Below are 20,183 nucleotides of genomic sequence, written 5' to 3'. Positions count from 1 at the left end.
GATGTTAGTGCTGTGTACATGACAGGAAATAAAAGCACTGGTGAAGGCATAGTTGTAAGTGACATAACAGTAAAAAACTCTCAGCATCTCTAGTAGTTCCTTCAGGGTGGGGACTATTTCCTATGCACGTATCTTCAGTGCTTAGAACAAGGTTTGGCATACAGAAGGCCTTCAAGGATGTTTGCTCAAAAAGTGAGAAAATCATACTCCTCAAAAAAATTGTGCATATCATGGTAAACATATTATTTTTTTCTACAGTGTTTCTCCAGTATACCACTCCCTTGCTCAAAAGCCATTTAGGTCTCTCAATTTCCTACCTGTCTAAAATAATAAAGACCATTTATGCAGATACCAGCTGAATTTCTGAAACAGTGTTTGTTATCTTTATGTTACTAATACTTAATGTGAACATTTCCACCATGACTGACCCTCTTTTCTAATAAAATTACAAGAGAATTCTCTTTGTACGAGATCACTTTGACTTCTTTCTTAATTATGACAGTCAAAACTTTTTATGGGGCTGAGATTATCCCTAGTGAGGGCATCATTTATTTTTTGTTTGGTATTGAACGCCTATAACAAAAATTCTTTATAGATATAGATAGTATACAGTATCACAAAGAAAAAGGGAAAAAAATCCTCCATGAAGCCAGCATGCAAACATCATTGAGAAATTCCTTTCTGATCTTTTATCTTTTAATATAGTTGGAATTATTCTGTATTTACATTTTATACGCATGAAGTGAAAGTCACTCAATCGTGTCTGACTCTTTGTGACCCCACAGACCATACAATCCATGGACTTCTGTAGGCCAGAAGACTAGAGTGCGCAGCCTTTCCCTTCTCCAGGGGATCTTCCCAACCCAGGGATCAAACCCAGGTCTCCCACATTGCAGGTGGATTCTTTTCCAGCTGAGCGTTTCATTTAAATGTTTGATCTTTTCAGTTAATACAATTATTTTCCTATTCCATTAAAAAGTTTGTGTTGATGCTTTAATAAGTATATATTAAGTCATCTTACTGATGTAATGTATTTACTTACTTGCTCCTTTACTTCTGCTTCCTTTAAATTTTTTATTATGTCTAATAGTTTTTTTGAAAATCTGAGGTACTTTCCTGGGTGGTTCCCATAGAAGAGTCTAACTGAGAAGATTGGGCTGACTTAGAAAGTTGGAATCTTAGGAGAACATGGTTCCCATTTCACTTTTGACCAAATACCCTACTCTTCCACCAAAACAAGCCCTTTTTGTGCAGAGTTAATTGGTTATATATCATATTAATAGTTAGCACCTGTTTATTATAATCCTTAGAAAAATAACTCAGATTAATATTTCTTAAAGTATATTTGGCTTCCCAGGTGGCTCAGTGGTAAAGAATCTGCCTGCCAACGCAAGAGACGCAAGAGACTCAGGTTCAATATCTGGGTCAGGAAGATCCCCTGGAGTAGGAAATGGCAACCTGCTCCAGTATTCTTGCCTGGAAAATTCCATGGACAGAGGAGCTTGGTGGGCTGCGGTCCATGGGTTTGCAAAGTGTCAGACGTAACTGAGCTACTGAGAACGCAGACAAGTTTGAAAAACATCAGTAATTCAAGATAGTCTACAAAAAGAGAATTTCCTTTTTCTTACAGGCATAAAACACTCTATACCCAACTTCTGAAAGTTTATGATACATACCAGCTTCTCAAAGAGTGAGTAGGAGGACACATTTCCCAAATTTTTTGATACTGCAGATTATTTTTCTGTATAATGACTATGTGGACTTCCCTGGTGGTCCAAAAGTCAAGAATATGCCTGGCAATGCAGGGTACACAGGTTCTATCCCTGGTCCAGGAAGATTCCTCATGCCCCAGGGCAACTAAGGCCCATAAACAACAACTACTGAGCCTGCTTTCTAGAGCCCAGGAACTTCAACTACTGAAGCCTTGTATGCCTGGAGCCCATGCTCTGCAACAAGAGAAGCCACCAGGACAAGAAGTCCACATACCACAACTAGAGAGTAGCCCCTACTTGCTGCAACTAGAGAAAGCCTACACACGGCAGCAAAGACCCAGTGCAACCAAAACTAAATTAATTATGAAGCTAGATAATGGAACGGTCTTTAGAACTGGGCTACTCAAAATGTGTCAGTCCACAAACTGCTATTAATCCTTGATGATATAAGTACAGAAACTGGATGCTTAGAAATTGTTATAGCAATTTAACAGCATTGCAACATTCAAGCTTATGATTTTGCAAACACAAAGGTCTTAGTTGAAAACAAATAAGAAAATATTTGGTCTTCCCTGGCGGGGAAGACTCTGTGCTTCCAATGCAGGGGGTATGGGTGTCTTGGTTGTGGAACTAAGATCCCATATGTCACGTGGTGCAGCCAAAAATTTTTTTAAAAGAAACAGTAACAACAGCAACAAAGAAAACTAAAAAAAATTTTTTTAATGTTCAAAGACATTTTAGTTGTTCAGTAGTCTTTGAAACTTTTGGAAAGATATCCTTAGTGCAGACAATGAATATCTTTTCTTCACTGAACACTCAGTCATCGATAAATCTTTACTGGGTGTATACTGGACACAGGTTTAAGTAAACAAAAACCTCTGCCCTCAGTGATGTGAGACTCTAAAAGATACATTTACTTCTGAGCCTATCTATAATCTCAATCTCAAAGGCTCTCCAATTCTATCAGTGGATTGATGTGATGCTCAGAAAGGTTGAAGGGCTCTTAAATTCTATTAAAAATACTTTTTCTCTTTAGATCTTTTGAAACTCTTCTTGATATTTATAAGAAGTCTTTCCCCTCATTTCTCATCAACATCAAATTCATGAACTATTATTTGTCCCCTATCTGGACAATATAAGGTCCGATGCTGTAAAGAGCAATATTGTATAGGAACCTGGAATGTTAGATCCATGAATCAAGGCAAATTGAAAGTGGTCAAACAGGAGATGACAAGAGTGAACATAGACATTCTAGGAATCAGTGAACTAAAATGGACTGGAATGGTGAATTTAACTCAGATGACCATTATATCTATTACTGTGGGCAGGAATCCCTTAGAAGAAATGGAGTAGCCATCATGGTCAACAGAAGAGTCCAAAATGCAGTACTTGGATGTGATCTTAAAATGACAGAATGATTTCTGTTCGTTTCCAAGGCAAACCATTCAATATTACAGTAATCCAGGCCTATGCCCCAACCAGTAATGCTGAAGAAGCCAAAGTTGAACGGTTGTAGGTCTATGAAGACCTACAAGAACTTTTAGAACTAACACCCAAAAAAGATGTCCTTTTCATTATAGGGGACTGGAATGCAAAAGTAGGAAGTCAAGAAACACCTGGAGTAACAGGCAAATTTGGCCTTGGAGCATGGAATGAAGCAGGGCAAAGGCTAACAGAGTTTTGCCAAGAGAACGAACTGGTCATAGCAAACACCCTCTTCCAACAACACAAGAGAAGACTCTACACATGGACATCACCAGATGTCAACACCGAAATCAGATTGATCATATTCTTTGCAGCAAAGATGGAGAAGCTCTATACAGATAGCAAAAACAAGACGAGGAGCTGACTGTGGCTCAGATCATGAACTCCTTATTGCCAAATTCAGACTGAAACTGAAGAAAGTAGGGAAAACCACTAGACCATTCAGATATGACCTAAATCAAATCCCTTATGATTATACAGTGGAAGTAAGAAATAGATTTAAGGGAATAGATCAGATAGATAGAGTGCCTGATGAACTATGGACGGAGGTTCATGACATTGTACAGGAGACAGGGACCAAGACCATCCCCATGGAAAAGAAATGCAAAAAAGCAAAATGGCTGTCTGAGGAGGCTTTACAAATAGCTGTGAAAAGAAGAGAAGTGAAAAGCAAAAGAGAAAAGGAAAGATATAAGCATCTGAATGCAGAGTTCCAAAGAATAGCAAGGAGAGATAAGAAAGCCTTCCTCAGTGATCAGCGCAAAGAAATAGAGGAAAACAACAGAATAGGAAAAACAAGAGATCTCTTCAAGAAAATTAGAGATATCAAGGGAACATTTCATGCAAAGATAGGCTCGATAAAGGACAGAAATGGTATGGACCTAACAGAAGCAGAAGATATTAAGAAGAGGTGGCAAGAATACACAGAAGAACTGTACAAAAAAGATCTTCACGACCAAGATAATCACGATGGCATGATCACTCACCTGGAGCCAGACATCTTGGAATGTGAAGTCAAGTGGGCCTTAGGAAGCATCACTACAAACAAAGCTAGTGGAGGTGATGGAATTCCAGTTGAGCTATTTTAAATCCTGAAAGATGATGCTGTGAAAGTGCTGCACTCAGTAGGCCAGCAAATTTGGAAAACTCAGCAGTGGCCACAGGACTGGAAAAGGTCAGTCTTCATCCCAATCCCAAAGAAAGGCAATGCCAAAGAATGCTCAAACTACTGCACAATTGCACTCATCTCACACGCTAGTAAAGTCATGCTCAAAATTATCCAAGCCAGGCTTAAGCAATATGTGAACCGCGAACTTCCAGATGTTCTAGCAGGTTTTAGAAAAGGCAGAGGAACCAGAGATCAAATTGCCAATATCCGCTGGATCATGGAGAAAGCAAGAGAGTTCCAGAAAAACATCTATTTCTGCTTCATTGACTATGCCAAAGCTTTTGACTGTGTGGATCACAATAAACTGTGGAAAATTCTGAAAGAGATGGGAATACCAGACCACCTGACCTGCCTCTTGAGAAACCTGTATGCTGGTCAGGAAGCAACAGTTAGAACTGGACATGGAACAGACTGGCTCCAAATAGGAAAAGGAGTGCGTCAAGGTTGTATACTGTCACCCTGCTTATTTAACTCATATGCAGAGTACATCATGAGGAACGCTGGGCTGGAAGAAGCACAAGCTGGAATCAAGATTGCTGGGAGAAATATCAATAACCTCAGATATGCAGATGACACCACCCTTATGGCAGAAAGGGAAGAAGAACTCAAAAGCCTCTTGATGAAAGTGAAAGAGGAGAGTGAAAAGGTTGGCTTGAAGCTCAACATTCAGAAAATAAAGATCATGGCATCTGGTCCCATCACTTCATGGGAAATAGATGGGGAAACAGTGGAAGCAGTGTCAGACTTTATTTTTTTGGGCTCCAAAATCACTGCAGATGCTGATTGCAGCCAGGAAATTAAAAGACGCTTACTCCTTGGAAGGAAAGTTATGACCAACCTAGAGAGCATATTAAAAAGCAGAGACATTACTTTGCCAACCAAGGTCTGTCTAGTCAAGGCTATGGTTTTTCCCGTGGTCATGTATGGATGTGAGAGCTGGACTGTGAGGAAAGCTGATTGCCGAAGAATTGATGCTATTGAACTGTGGTGCTACAGAAGACTCTTGAGAGTCCCTTGGACTGCAAGGAGATCCAACCAGTCCGTTCTAGAAGAGATCAATCCTGGGTGTTCATTGGAAGTACTAATGCTGAAACTGAAACTCCAATACTTTGGCCACCTCATGCGACGAGTTGACTCACTGGAAAAGACTCTGATGCTGGGAAAGGTTGGGGGCGGGAGGAGATGGGGACGACAGAGAATGAGATGGCTGGATGGCATCACCAACTCGATGGATATGAGTTTGAGTGAACTCCGGGAGTTGGTGATGGACAGGGAGGCCTGGCGTGCTGTGATTCATGGGGTCGCGGAGAGTCGGACACGACTGAGCGACTGAACTGAACTGAACTGAAGCCTCACCTTTTCTTTTTCTGGTTTGGAAAGGCTGCCTGGAAGCTAAAACAACAGTTTCCATATTAGTGAGAGAACATGCAAACAGAACAAAGAAGAGGAATATATCTCAGGTATTATGAATGCTGTACAATTCTTACTGTCTCCAAACAAATCAGCTCAGTTCCTGTGCCAGTTCAAGTAAACAATTCCCATGTGAATTAGAGATCTGAGAAGACTCAGTGATGAGTAGTCTTTAAGGCTTTGTTACCCACAGCATGACTTCAGAGAGGAGAGTTATGGAAGCCATTCTTTACAAACCTTGCTTCCATTGAGAATCCAGTCACTTCCATCCTTTTTGGCATTTGTTCTTATTCCTTGCAAATCACTATAATTGAAAGAAATGATAAAAGAATTTATTAACTGGCAAAAAATAAACTATGGAAATGTTGTTATGTATCTACTGCAATAATTTACACTGCTACACCATTATAAAAATTGACATTTAACTAATATTAGGAATGTTCACATAAATGCACTGAAAAATCATGTCTGATATATTCTAAACTGTTTATACAAATGAATATTTGATTGAGATCCATAGAGTAGCCTGATTTTTACAGAGCATAAGAAGGCCTATACTCATTCATATTTGTGGTTAGGACCTTGCTTCTGAGATTTCAAAACCAACCAAACGTTGATTTACCTTCCAGCCCCAGGCTCTGTCATTGCTATGGCACCAATACATTTCCCTGCAACCATCTCGGGGATGAAGCGCTTAATCTGTTCTTCTGAACCATAGTTTGCAATATACGGCATGATGATGTCTGAATGAAGACTAAAACCTGGGCCTGTACAATTTGAATATGCTCTTAGAAAGAAAAAAAGAGAAGACAATTTAAAGCACAACACAGTTATTTTTTTTCTCTTTTTCCTTCCTCTGATTCTTAATTAGAAAACAAGTACTAGAAGGTCTTTTTCTTTTTTTTTAATGTCTGTTCTTATTCATTTGTTACTCTTGGAACATCTCAGTTTTGATCTCTGGGCAAACCGTTCCTGGCATTTTTCTTTGGCCTCCTTCATTCTCTTGGCCAAAAGTTTATCATATTCTGTAACCTCTCCCTTCTTTTTCTTAGTTCGCTGTTTCTCCAGAGCAATATGCCGATGTTTGTGTTGCAGAACACAGGGAGTAACAGGGCACTGAACCTTGGGTGTTCGGGTCCTGGGTTGCTAACCTTTGTTTAGAGTCTTTCTCACAATATACTGGTGGACATCATCTTCTTTAGAGAGACTGAAAAGTTTTCAGATTCTGCTAGCTCTTTTGGGCTCTAGGCGATGAGAAGCAACAGTATCAGTGAGTCCAGGAATATCCTTCTCCCTGTTTTGAATGATGACCATATTGAGAACACTCAGATTGGCATCCACAATGCAACCCCGGACAGATGGGCTCTTTTCTCCCCCGGTCTTCCTCCGTCTATAAGAGGAATGGCCCTCACTCAGTAGCAGGCAGACTTGGTCATGGGTCAAGACACCTTGCTTCATGGGAAACCCTGTTTGTCATTCCCACTGATTTGGATCACATAATCCTTCTTTTCTTCACCTAGAGGGTCAGTGTCTGTGGCCATAACATTTCTCACAAAAGGTATGAAGCTTTTGTTGAAGTCTTCATTCATCATCCACTTCAATATGTTTCTGGCAGCCCGTGGCCAGGAAATAGATGTTCAAAGGGCAGTACTAAACCCTTATCACATTATGTGCTGATAGCTTATCTCCTCACAAACCCATGAAGTTCCTGAAGGTTTTCTCTCTTTGTTTTTGCTAACCATTTAATTTCTGGCTCTAACAAAATGACAGTGCTCTAGCAGAGCTCAATGATCACTTATTTAATGAATTAAAAGATAAAACATTAAAAAAATTTACCACCTACAACTATATTATCCTACACAAAGTAACTATATTCATTTTAGCAAATGACCTTTGCCATAAGGATATATGTATTTCTAATACAGCTGTATTAGAACTGGACATGGAACAAAAGACTGGTTCCAAACTGGGAAAGGAGTACATCAATGATATATACTGTCACCCTGGTTATTTAACTTATATGCAGAGTACATCATGAGAAATGCTGGAATGGATGAAGCACAAACTGGAATCAAGATTGCTGGGAGATATAACCTCAGTTATGCAGATGACACTACACTTATGGCAAAAAGTGAAGAAAAATTAAAGAGCCTTTTGATGAAAGTAAAAGAGAAGAGTGGAAAAGTTGGCTTAAAGCTCAACACACAGAAAACTAACATCATGGCATCAGAGCCCATCACTTCATGGAAAATAGATTGGGAAACAATGGAAATAATGACACACTTTATTTTGGGGGGCTCCAAAATCACTGCAGATGGTGACTGCAGCCATGAAATTAAAAGACGCTTGCTCCTTGGAAGAAAAGTTATGACCAACCTAAATAGCATATTAAAAAGCAGAGACATTACTTTGCCAACAAAGGTCCATCTAGTCAAAGCTATGGTTTTTCCAGTTGTCATGTATAGATGTGAGAGTTGGACTATAAAGAAAGCTGAGTGCTGAAGAATTGATGCTTTTGAACTACAGTGTTGCAGAAGACTCTTGAGAGGCCAACAGTAAGGAGATCCAACCAGTCTATCCTAAAGGAAATCAGTCCTGAATATTCACTGGAAGGACTGATGCTGAAGCTGAAACTCCAATACTTTGGCCACCTGATGTGAAGAACTGACTCATCTGAAAAGACCCTGATGCTGGGAAAAATTGAAGGCGGAAGAAGGGGATGACAGAGGATGAGATGGTTGGATGGCATCACCGACTCAATGGACATGAGTTTGAGTGAAATTCGGGAGTTGGTGATGGACAGGGAAGCCTGGCGTGCTGCAGTCCATGGGGTCGCAAAGAGTAGGACATGACTGAGTGACTGAACTAACTGAATACAGCTGTGGTCATGGCACGAATATATTTATTCATTCTCCCACTGCCGTACATTTAGATTGCTTCCAAATTTGAGGGATTATAATCTAACAAGGCAATGACGTTTGTACATAGCTGTTATTTTTTTCTAACAAATTATTTCCTAAAGACAAATTCCCCAAAATGGCATCCAAAGAGTAGAAATATTTTCATTTTTTATGTATCCATGATTTTAATCACCAAAGCACTTATTGCTTCAATATATAATGCCACCAAGAGTATACGAGTCTCTTTTACCTGCAAGCTTGTCAGCACCGGGTGACTTTTCATTTGAACTACCTTTTGTACTCAACATGCTATATCTCTCAGTTCAGTTCAGTCGCTCAGTCGTGTCCGACTCTGCGACCCCATGAATCACAGCACGCCAGGCCTCCCTGTCCATCACCAACTCCCGGAGTTCACTCAAACTCATGTCCATCGAGACGGTGATGCCATCCAGCCATCTCATTCTCTGTAGTCCCCTTCTTCTCCCGCCCCCAGTCCTTCCTTTACATATAATTTAATTTGCATCTGATTGGTAGAAAGGGTAAAATTTTTCATTTGAAAAGCTATTTGCATTTCTTTTTTGATGAATTGATGGTTCAAATCTTTTCCCATTTAGCAACTGAAATCTCTGAAACAGTCACATGGGTCAATTAGAAACGAAGCAACTATTTGTCAACTTAAAAGGAGATTTTCGATCTTATAAGAAGATTAAAAATAATTTTAAACTCATCTCTGAAAGGTGAGATAACAAAACAAGACTCAATTTCAAATGTTTTCATACTTACTGCTCCTCCCAGACAATAGCTGATGAATACAAGTCCCCCCCAATGCCACCGTGGTGATCTGCAATATTGATACCAAGTAGTCCTTGTTTTCCAGCTTTTTCCCAAAGCTCCCTACTCACTTCTCCAGCTTTCTCCCATCTGCAAATAACAAAACATTTTAAAATCAGAAAAAGTGTTTTCATATTACTTAAATGGCTACATTTTGAATTTATGAATGATTTTGAGCAGGAATGGTCCCTTAATTTAAGATAATAAGGGGGGTGCTCTCATACTCTGTGACAACAGTAGGGCCCAACAGGAATAAGAAAGACTCCTTTCTCCCAGCAAGGGCTCAGCCACTGAAAAGCCATGGGCTCTGTGTTTATCCCAGCCCTCCCAACTTCCTTTTCCTCTCTATGAACATGCTCTCTTTCCCTTGCTGTGGAGGGGCTTGCACACAGATCACCGTGGTTGCAGACCCTGAACTGCAATTCTCTGCTAATCCTGAATAAACTCATTTTTTTTCTTTTTGCAACTGTGTATTCTACAGTATTTTTTTCATTTGGTGAAATTTTAACTGTTAATGTTTTTGGCATTGTGCTTTGTACCATTTATTAAATAAAAATTATTAAAAAAAATAAAATCTTTGTTGATTTTGTTATAATATTGCTTCTGTTTTATGTTTTGGTCCTTTGGCCACAAGGCATGTGGGATCCTAGCTCCTCAGCCAGGGATCGAACTGGCACCCCCTGCATTGGAAAATGAAGTCTTAACTACTGGACCACCAGGAAAGCCCCTTAATATATTTTTTTTAATGGTGTATTTTAAAATTCATTTAAATTTTATGCATGCATGTGCACTCCGTTGTGTCCAACTCTTTGCAACACCATGGATGGGTAGCTTACAGTTAGTTCACCAGGCTCCTCTGTCCATGCAATTCTCCAGGCAAGAATACTGGAATAGGCAGCCATTGAACCTGAGTCTCTTACATTGGTAGGAGGTTTTTTTACCTGTTGAGCTACCAGGAAAGCCCTTGAACTAGTTCAAGAATCCTGTAACCTTTCACTATTATATTGAAGAGTGGTAAAAATAAAGGTTAACAAAGCACTGAACACAGTACTGTTTCTATGAAACAAAGAACATTCTAGAAAACAGTCCTTGGACCTATAATGTGTATTACTTTAAAAGAAAATGTGCCACTTACTCTGCATGATAAGGAATCACTTCTTCTTGAAAAAACTTCCTTACACTTTCCCGGAAAATGTCATGTTCTAAAGAGAAGATTCTTCTAGTTCCTATATCTGTTAATTTTTTAGCAGAAGAAGTTTCTAGACGTTCTTCACCTCCAGAATGAGAACATCTTAAAAATACAAACACATTAAGAAAATTCAAAGGTTACTCTTCACATCCAAATTAATGTCATTGAACAACATGGAAAATTAATTCTATAGGATAACATGGAAAAAATTCTGACTCCCCTCCACCCACTGCACCCCTGAGTCATTTTAGAGACAAGTAGAGAGTCTGAAATCATACAAACCGGTTCAGATTTGAGCAGAACCACTTTAGGATCTGCCTCCATTGGGTGAGGTTAAGAAGTAGCTTACTGCTGCTGCTAAGTCACTTCAGTTGTGTCCGACTCTGTGCGACCCCGCAGACGGCAGCCGACCAGGCTCCGCCGTCCCTGGGATTCTCCAGGCAAGAACACTGGAGTGGGTTGCCATTTCCTTCTCCAAAGAAGTAGCTTACCCTGATTCAATTCAAACTTTACTTCCAAATCCATAAAGAGGACATCGTGCCTAGAACTAATCACATGTGTGAGCTGAGGTAGACTAGCACTGTCACGTGATGCTGATTAAAGAATGTAAAATTCACGTGATGTCAACTAAATAATGTAAAATTCAAATAGTACAATAGAATAATCATTATCATGTAGTCAGTTGCTCAGTCGTGTCTGAATCTGTGAAACTCCATGGTCTGCCAGGCTACTCTCTCTCCATGGGATTCTCCATGCAAGAATACTGGAGCCAGTAGCCATTCTCTTCTCCAGGGGATCTTCCCGACCCAGGGATTGAACATGGGTCTCCCACATTGCAGGCAGATTCCCCACCATCTGAGCCATCAACTTATATATGGAATCTCCCCTGCAAGTCAGGACGACTACTATGTATATGCTTTCATGTAATGTACAGTATTTAAAATAACGTAATCCCCATCAATATTTTATCCAGAATTATACAATTTCAAATGGCAGGTATATAACATGCAAACTGTGATATTTTTTAATTGGTTAATTAATTTTAATTGGAGGATAATTACAATACTGTGATGGTTTTTGCCATACATCAGCAGGACCGTGTTGATTTTTATTGCTGCATTACAACCTAATTGTAAAGCGATATCAAAATGCCCAGCAGTCTCTGCAGGGATTAGTCGAGAATTATTCAAGACCTTTGGAAACTGCCCTTTCATCTCCCTGCAGTGCCCCATACCAGGCTTCAAAAAAGACATCTCTGTAGTTCCTTTTGTTAAATGGTCTGAGTTCAGATCTCCCTCCTCCCTAGGCGTACACCTAAAAAGACTTCAAAACTCTGTGTACCACTTTGTATCTTTTGAGCTCACATCTAAAAAAACTTTTTATCATATATTTGAATATTGCCAAAAAGTATTTTTCTGTTTTGCATGATACTGTTTTGGATTTCTCTCTTCCTTATTTAGACTCGGATCTGATCCTATCTTTTGATTCCTTTTCCTTTTTCTTCCTCTTCTTCTTAGTCCAGAAAAGACTAAGTCTTCTTTATTGGCAATTAGGCATTTCTTTTTTTCCCCCTGAAATGGGCTATTTTGTTCCAGTTTGTCTCTTTGCTTAATGCAATGAACTGAAATGCAATGGACTAAATTGCACTTGCTTCCCTCCCCTCAACCCAGTTCATATGTTGAAGCTCAAACTCCCAATGTAATGGTATTTGGAGATATGGCTTTGAGGAGGTAATTACAGTTCAATGAGGTCCTAAAGCTGGAATCTAAACCAAGAAGCTGCTGCTAAGTCCTCTTCAGTCGTTTCCGACTCTGTGTGACCCCAGAGACGGCAGCCCACCAGGCTCCCCCATCCCTGGGATTCTCCAGACAAGAACACTGGAATGGGTTGCCATTTCCTTCTCCAATGTGTGAAAGTGAAAAGTGAAAGTGAAGTCGCTCAGTCGTGTCCGACCCTTAGCGACCCCACAGACTGCAGTCTACCAGGCTCCTCCATCCATGGGATTTTCTAGGCAAGAGTACTGGAGTGGCTTGCCATTGCCTTCTTACATTATAAGAAGGGGAAGAGAGAGATACAGTTCTGTATGCAAACAAGGAAAGGTCTGGTGAGGACAAAGGGAGAAGGAGGCTGTCTACAGGCCAGGAAATCAGGTCAATACTGAAATCAGATTGATTACAGTCTTTGCAGCTGAAGATGGAAAAGCTCTATACAGTGAGCAAAAATGACCAGGAGCTGACTGTGGCTCAAATCATGAACTCCTTATTGAAAATTCAGACTTAAATTGAAGAAAATAGGGAAAACCACTAGGCCATTCAGATACGACCTAAATCAAATTCCCTACAATTATACAGTGGAAGTGATAAATAGATTCAAGGAATTAGATCTGATAGACAGAGCGCCTGAAGAACTATGGACAGAGATTCGTAAGTTGGACCACAAAGAAGGCTGAGTGCCGAAGGAGTGATGCTTTTGAACAGTGGTGTTGAAGAAGACTCTTGAGAGTCCCTTAGACTGCGAGATCAAACCAGTCAATCCTAAAGGAAATCAGTCCTGAATATACATTGGAAGGACTGATGCTGAGCTGAAATTCCAATACTTTGCCCACCTGATGCGAACAGCCAGCTCACTGGAAAAGACCCTGATGCTGGGAAAGATTGAAGGCAGGAGGAGAAGGGGATGACAGAGGGTGAGATGGTTGGACTGCATCACTGACGCAATGCACATGAGTTTGAGCAAGCTCTGGGAGATGGTGAAGGACAGGGAAGCCTGGCATGCTGCAGTCCATGGGGTTGCAAAGAGTCAGACACAACTGAATGGCTGAACAACAATGGGCCAGGAAGATGGCTCTGACCAGCAAATGAACTGGCCAGTACCCTGCTTTTGGACTACTCAGCCACTAGAATTATGAGGAATAGATTTCTGTTTAAACCACCTAGTCTACAACATTTGGTTATGGAAGTCTGAGCTGATTAATACACTTAATATGTATATTGTGTCATTTTGCTTTAGGCTTACCTATTATAAGCAACTCTTCAGTCAGTTCAGTTCAGTTCTTAGTTGAGTCTAATTTGCTAATACAATCTGAGATGTCTTTTATGCGGTAATCTTTAGTTGAGAACACTTAATAGTACAATTGTTATACCTGGTCTGCTGTTTATCTTCACTGATATTTTTCTGGTTTGCTACTCTGTCTTCCAAATCATCATTTTTAATAGCTTATTTATTCACATAGCCAACAAATACTTTCTGAGTGTATAATATGTACTAGGAACCATTCAGGCAACTTGGGATACAATAGCAAGCAGAGGTCTTGCACACCACTGTAACATTACAGCAATAGAATAAAATCTACTTCATTCTCTACTGAAAGGATTGGTTCCAACTTCTTTATAATACACAATGTCTTGGTGCATACTTGGGATTTTTCCTCAAGGGAAAAAATGTGCTGAGACTAGGGTACTGAGACTTGAAGACACTGAATCATTTGTCAGCATGATTAGTAAATAATAGAGTGGAACTTATATTTGGGTCTTCCTGGATCTTAAAATTTTATATCCCACATAACATAAAGGAAATCTTTGGAACATTTCTAAATAAAACACACTAAGACACAGGAAAGTGACAGAAGTACCAAAAAGAACAAAGACTTTCAGATCAGTCGAAAGTGTTCAAAAGAGAATGTGCAGGGGGACGAAAATCAAAACACTTGGCAGTAAGTTTCTGGAATATCCATTTTTTTTCCAAGACCAAGGAACCAGTACTAAACATACTGGCCCCTTTTCTCCCTACAAAGCCCAGGAATCTGTACTGAATAAATTGTTCATTGTTTTCCTAATGCATTAAACTGCTACTAATCTAATAGGCTAGGCTCTAATTATTATTATCATCATAATTTTTTTAAGCCTCATTTACATTATAAAAGAAGGGAGACAGTCTCCACAAGTACCTTCAGGTTGGGAGCTGGTGATAAAGACACAATTTCAGGCCTCATCCAAGGCCTATTGAATCAGTCAGCATACTTGACCTGTGAACAACACAGGGGTGAGGGATGCCCAACCTTCACACAGTCAAAAATCCATGTGTACTCCATCATCAGCTCTCCATTATTGAGATTCCTCCAGAGCACAGTGCTGCACGCATTCAGGCAACCGAAGACTGTGTAGTACTGTAGTGTTTACTACTGAAACCAACTCTCATGTAAGTGGACCCTCGAAGTTCAAATACATGCTGTTCAGGCCTAACTGTATTTTGATATTTTATCCTAAATGATTCACACGCACGTTAAAGTTTAACAAGCCTGTGTGAAATGAAAATATCTCCTGCCATATTAATCAACAAGAAATGTCACAGCCATCAGTGATTTCTGGCCTCCAAAAGTGAAAGAGGGCTCCCAAAACTGAGATCCAGCAGATGCTGCCATCCCCACCACAGTGATTGCTGAGGAGCTGGGGGAATGCAAGAAGCAAGGTGAACAAGGAAACAGGATTGGCCCCAGATAGCTGAGGTACATATGAAGGAATGAATTCATTGAGCCAAGAGACTTGCATCTTCCCATACATAGAATGCTAAATTCCTTAATTTGATACCTGATTTTTGATGTGCAGACTGCCATCTGTCTTTGTTGCAAAATTGTATATAGCCTGACTCCCTTCCTGCCTCCTTGGAGCAGTTTTCTCAGAGCTTCTGAGAGGCTGTCTCCTGGGCTTGGAGTCCTAAACATTTCCACCAAATAAAATAACTCTCTACTTTCAGATTGTGACTATATTTTTTGGTCAACACCTGTTACAATAAAACTAGAGCCTCTGACCTATTCAGAGAGTCTCTCGCGTCCTCTTTGTTCCAATATTCTTCCTATGTGTGTGTTAAGTTGCTTCAGTGGTGTCCAACTCCATGTGACTCTATAGACTGTAGCCTTTCAGGCTCCTCTGTCCATGGGATTCTCCAGGCAAGAATACTGGAATGGGTTGCCATGACCTTCTCCAGAGGATCTGCCCTACTCAGGAATCAAAGCTGTGTCTCTTACATCTCCTGCTTTGGCAGGCGGGTTCTTAACCACTAGCGCCACCTGGGAAGCTCATTCTTCCCATCCATCAATCAAAACAACATCACAATAGACAATGAAGAGGAAGGTATGAAAATCAGGCAGTCTTAATTTACAGACTTAAGAGAAGGAACTTAGGAGGGGGAATGTTTGGGGGAAGAATGGCGGAAGGGATTGCAGGGAGTTTGTGATCAACATGTAGACTGCTATATTTTAAATGGATAACCAACAAGGACCTACCATACATAGCACAGGAAACTCTGCTCAGTGTTAGAGGCAGTCTATATGAGAGGGGCTTTTGAACTATGGTGTTGGAGAAGACTCTTGAGAGTCCCTTGGACTGCAAGATCAAACCAGTCAATCCTAAAGGAAATCAGTCCTGGATATTCATTGGATGTTCCAATACTTTGGCCACCTGATGTGAAGAACTGACTCACTGGAAAAGACCCTGATGCTAGGAAAGACTGAAGGCAGGAGGAGAAGGGGGCAACAGAGGATGAGATGGTTGGATGGCATCACCGATTCAATGGACATTCATGTGAACAAGTCCCAGGAGTTGGTGATGGGCAGGAAAGCCTGGTGTGCTGCAGTCCATGGGGTCAAAAAGAGTCAGACACGACTGAGCAACTGAACTGACTGACTGATACAGGAGGGGAGTTTGGAGGAGAATGGATACATGTATATGTATGGCTAAGTCCCTTTGCTGTCCACCTGAAACTATCATAACATTGCTAATTGGCTATATGCCAATATAAAATAAAAAGTTTAAAAAAAGAAAAAGAAAATCAGGCTGCCTGCTATTAAGCCAGATATTAAGGGATCTACAAAAATGCAAAACAAAGTCACTCTTCTCACTTTTTTCTTTGTGGAAAAATTACTTTTTGTAAAAATGTTTATGTTAACATGTAATGAGCTACTTTTATGTGAACTAAATGTTTGTAAAATTTCACATTTTCGAATTTTGCACACTTATACCTAGTATTTCTGATTTTTTTTAAGGTATAACTTATGTTGATTTTCACTGAAATCATGGTTCTGTCACTACTTTTGTAAATTAATCTGAAAGGATATGCTCAGAAAAGTGCTCCCCTTTTATCATCAGTGTAACTCCTTAATTCCCTTCCAACCTAATTCACTTATCTTGCTACGAAAATAAGGTGTAATTTTGTGACTGAAGACTTCCAAAGAATGAAGACAATGCGACATTTTATTCTCAAAACTGTGACATATTACCTGCAGCCACAGATTTGGTATCAGATGTGAGAATAAAGATTTTTGGTACATAAAAAAAAATTTCCCAGTTTTGTAGATATCTGTTGACATCAATGTCCATAGATAAAACTGAGGTAAACAAAAGATCTTTGAGGCCCTCTCATTTTCACAGGAGGCTTTGGAGCTGGCTCAGTGGTAAAGAATCTGCCTGCCAAGCAAGAGATGTGGGTTCAATCCCTGGGTGGGGAAGATGCCCTAAGAAAGGAAATGGCAGCCCACCCCAGTATTCTAGCCAGAGAAATCCCATGGACAGAGGAGCCCAGCGGGCTAGTACCTGGAGTCGCAAAGAGTCCGACAGACTTAGCAACTAAACAACAAAGTTTAACAGCACAAAGTTTAAAATCCAAAAATTTGAGCATCACTGTCTTATGAAGTTTGGGGGAGAGCTTAGAAAAATATGTGTATCGAAAAGTAAATTTACTCCTCCATGAAGCCTTCCCAGCCCTCCTCAGGAGCAGCAGGAAATTTGTTTCCATTCCCACAGCATCTTGTGTGTGTGCAGTCCCATCTGAGGCTCTGCCACCCCATGGACTGTAGCCCACCTCTCCTGCATTGGCAGGCCGGATTCTTTACCACTGAGCCAGAGCTGCCATAATGCCGCCATAAGTTGATTTATCCATCGTGTCACTTTTTTACATAGGTAATGAATAAATAGGGCTTCCCTGGTGGCTCAGAGGTTAAAGTATCTGCCTCCAATGCGGGAGACCCGGGTTTGATCCCTGGGTCGGGAAGATCCCCTGGAGAAGGAAATGGTAACCCACTCCAGTATTCTTGCCTGGAAAATCCCATGGACGGAGAAGCCTGGTAGGCTACAGTCTACCGGGTCGCAAAGAGTCGGACACGACTGAGCGACGGAACGGAACGGAACGGAATGAATAAATAAACAAGTGCTTCCAGTTTATTTATTCAATGACTGTATTTGAGGTGTCAGCCGGTATCGGAAGCTTTTGATCTTATAAACATTACCTTAATAATCACCGAGTCACTTAGAAACTCTCTCCGTTAATTCCCATGCATTTAACTTACTAAAGGATTTGTTAAGTCTTACGTTAATTTCCTTATCTAATGCGGCCGTCACCAGGTCTTTTCCTGTCCTGGGATGTCTTCTCTAAGCCAGCATCGCTGCATATGCTTTCTTTTCTAGAGATCTGGGAGGCAGTGAAAGTCCCGCTTCCAAGTTCACAAGTTGGCTGTGCCTTCTTCCACAGATCTAACTGGACCAGAAATCGTGCCTCGAACTCTTACCAACTGTGGCCAGAGGGTGCGTCGACGCTTCGCAAGAACTCTTAAGAAATGCGGACTCACAGTGCCCGTTGCGGCCCTCGGATCCACTCGGGCTAGACTGGAGCCACAGCAGTATTTGGGAACCTCCCCCACCCCCGCGCCTCCCGCCGCCTTTGGCTGCGCTCGCGTTGAGGCTGCTAGGCCGGCGCCGCCCTGCTAACCGCCGTGGGTCCCACTAGGTTCTGTGAGTCCAGGGGCAAGGCCCAGCCTCTTCTCCCACCCACTTTCGCCCCCACAACTCAACCCCAGCCCCTGGTGGCGAGACCGCCGGCCCCGAGAGCGCGGCCGCCTGGTTTCCAGGCCCCAGGAGTGGTGTGCGGGTCGCCGCCCGGCGCTGCAGCCCCGGGGCCGGACTAGCTGGAGCCCAGCCGGCACTCACCGCGAGGCCGGCGGCAGGCACGGGGCAGCGCGGCCGCCCCACAGGCGCAGGGTCCCGCGGAGGAGGCGCGTGGCCATGGCTGGGACAGCGAGGGCTGCCGGAGGGGCAACGGACGCGTCTCCTCCGGACTCAGAGCGCGCAGAGCGAGGGGCCGTCTCAGGTGGCTGTCCCTGAACCTTCCCCCGGGGCAGTCCCGTCCGAAAAGCGTCGCGCAGTCGCCCTGGTACCTGCCCCCCTGAGCGTGCTTCCGGAGCGAGGTCCGCGATCTGCCACCCCCAGTGCCTGCGGTGGTGAGTCGCCCAGCGTTGGGACACGCCCCGCCTGGAATCTTACCAAAGGAAAGACTCCAAGCGGGATGTTACTTTTGCCAACGGTGGTGTTGTGTATGTAAGCAGTTCTTTTCAGTGTTCTGAACCGCTTTGAGGAACCGGTCTAAGTTCTGGAGCCTCAGAAATCCGCCCAAACACAAACTCACAAACTTACATGAAGTACCTTTTCTTTTCCTTTTTAGGATTTTTTTCCTTATTATTATTATTTTTTAAATTGAAGGAGTTGATTTACAGTATCAGTGTCAGGTGCACAACGTGCCTGCGTGCTAAGTCGCTTCAGTCCTGTCTGACTCTCTGCGACCCTATGGACTGTAGCCCGCCAGGCTCCTCTGTCCATGGGATTCTCCAGGCAAGAATACTGGCGTGGGTTGTCCTCCAGGCTGGTGCACAACATATCAATTCAAAATTTGTGTAGCTTATACTCCATTTTTAAAACATTTTATAGGGGTATAATTGATTTACAATGTTGTGTTAGTTTCTGCTGCATAGCAAAGTGAATTATCCATATACACATATCCACTCTTTTAAAAATTCTTTTCCCATATAGGTCATTACAGAGTAGAGTTCCAGGGGGCATGTAGTAGGCCTTATTAGTTATCGATTTTATTTTATTTTTGTTTTGTTTTCCAAAACTCACCTATTTTATATATAGTAGTGTATCTATGTCAACATCAATCTCCCAGTTTATCCTTCCCTTCCCTTTATCCTTTGGTAAGTTTGTTTTCTACATCTGTGAGTCTATTTCCCTTTGGTAAGAAAGTTCTTCATTTGTGTCGTTTTGATACTCCACATATAAGCAATAATCATGATATTTGTCTTTGTCTGGTTTCACTTAGTATGATAATCTCCAGGTCCATCCATGTTGCTGCAAATGGCATCATTTCATTCTTTTTATGGTTGAATAACCTTCCATTGTCTCTGCTTTTTAATATACTATCTAGGTTGGTCATAACTTTCCTTCCAAGGAGTAAGCGTCTTTTAATTTCCTGGCTGCAGTCAGCATCTGCAGTGATTTTGGAGCCCAAAAAGATAAAGTCTGACACTGTTTCCACTGTTTTCCCATCTATTTCCCATGAAGTGATGGGACCAGATGCCATGATCTTTGTTTTCTGAATGTTGAGCTTCAAGCCAACCTTTTCACTCTCCTCTTTCACTTTCATCAAGAGGCTTTTGAGTTCTTCTT

At 41.4% G+C, this 20,183-nt stretch overlaps 1 protein-coding gene and 1 pseudogene across 1 annotated transcript in view; both read right to left on the bottom strand.

Moving 5' to 3' along the window:
- The window catches only part of ACADL (acyl-CoA dehydrogenase long chain), a 42,436-nt gene extending 23,488 nt beyond the window's left edge, over positions 1 to 18,948 (bottom strand). Inside the window, exons 1-5 of the mRNA XM_055398934.2 lie at positions 18,672 to 18,948; positions 10,642 to 10,797; positions 9,459 to 9,596; positions 6,398 to 6,562; positions 6,013 to 6,079 (exon numbers count right to left, since the gene is read on the bottom strand). Of these exons, the coding sequence (XP_055254909.1) occupies positions 6,013 to 6,079; positions 6,398 to 6,562; positions 9,459 to 9,596; positions 10,642 to 10,797; positions 18,672 to 18,748 (603 nt within the window). The 5' untranslated portion in view covers positions 18,749 to 18,948. The remainder of the gene's footprint in view (positions 1 to 6,012; positions 6,080 to 6,397; positions 6,563 to 9,458; positions 9,597 to 10,641; positions 10,798 to 18,671) is intronic.
- LOC148778517 (small ribosomal subunit protein eS6 pseudogene) lies at positions 6,571 to 8,958 on the bottom strand (annotated as a pseudogene).
- Positions 18,949 to 20,183: the final 1,235 nt, after the last annotated feature.

This window comes from Moschus berezovskii, chromosome 2 (assembly GCF_049115385.1).
Source record: "Moschus berezovskii isolate FMDL1 chromosome 2, NW_MosBer_1.0, whole genome shotgun sequence".
Classification (NCBI taxonomy): domain Eukaryota; kingdom Metazoa; phylum Chordata; class Mammalia; order Artiodactyla; family Moschidae; genus Moschus; species Moschus berezovskii.
Note: the sequence above shows the minus strand (reverse complement) of the source record. Positions and strands in the feature narration are given on the sequence as shown.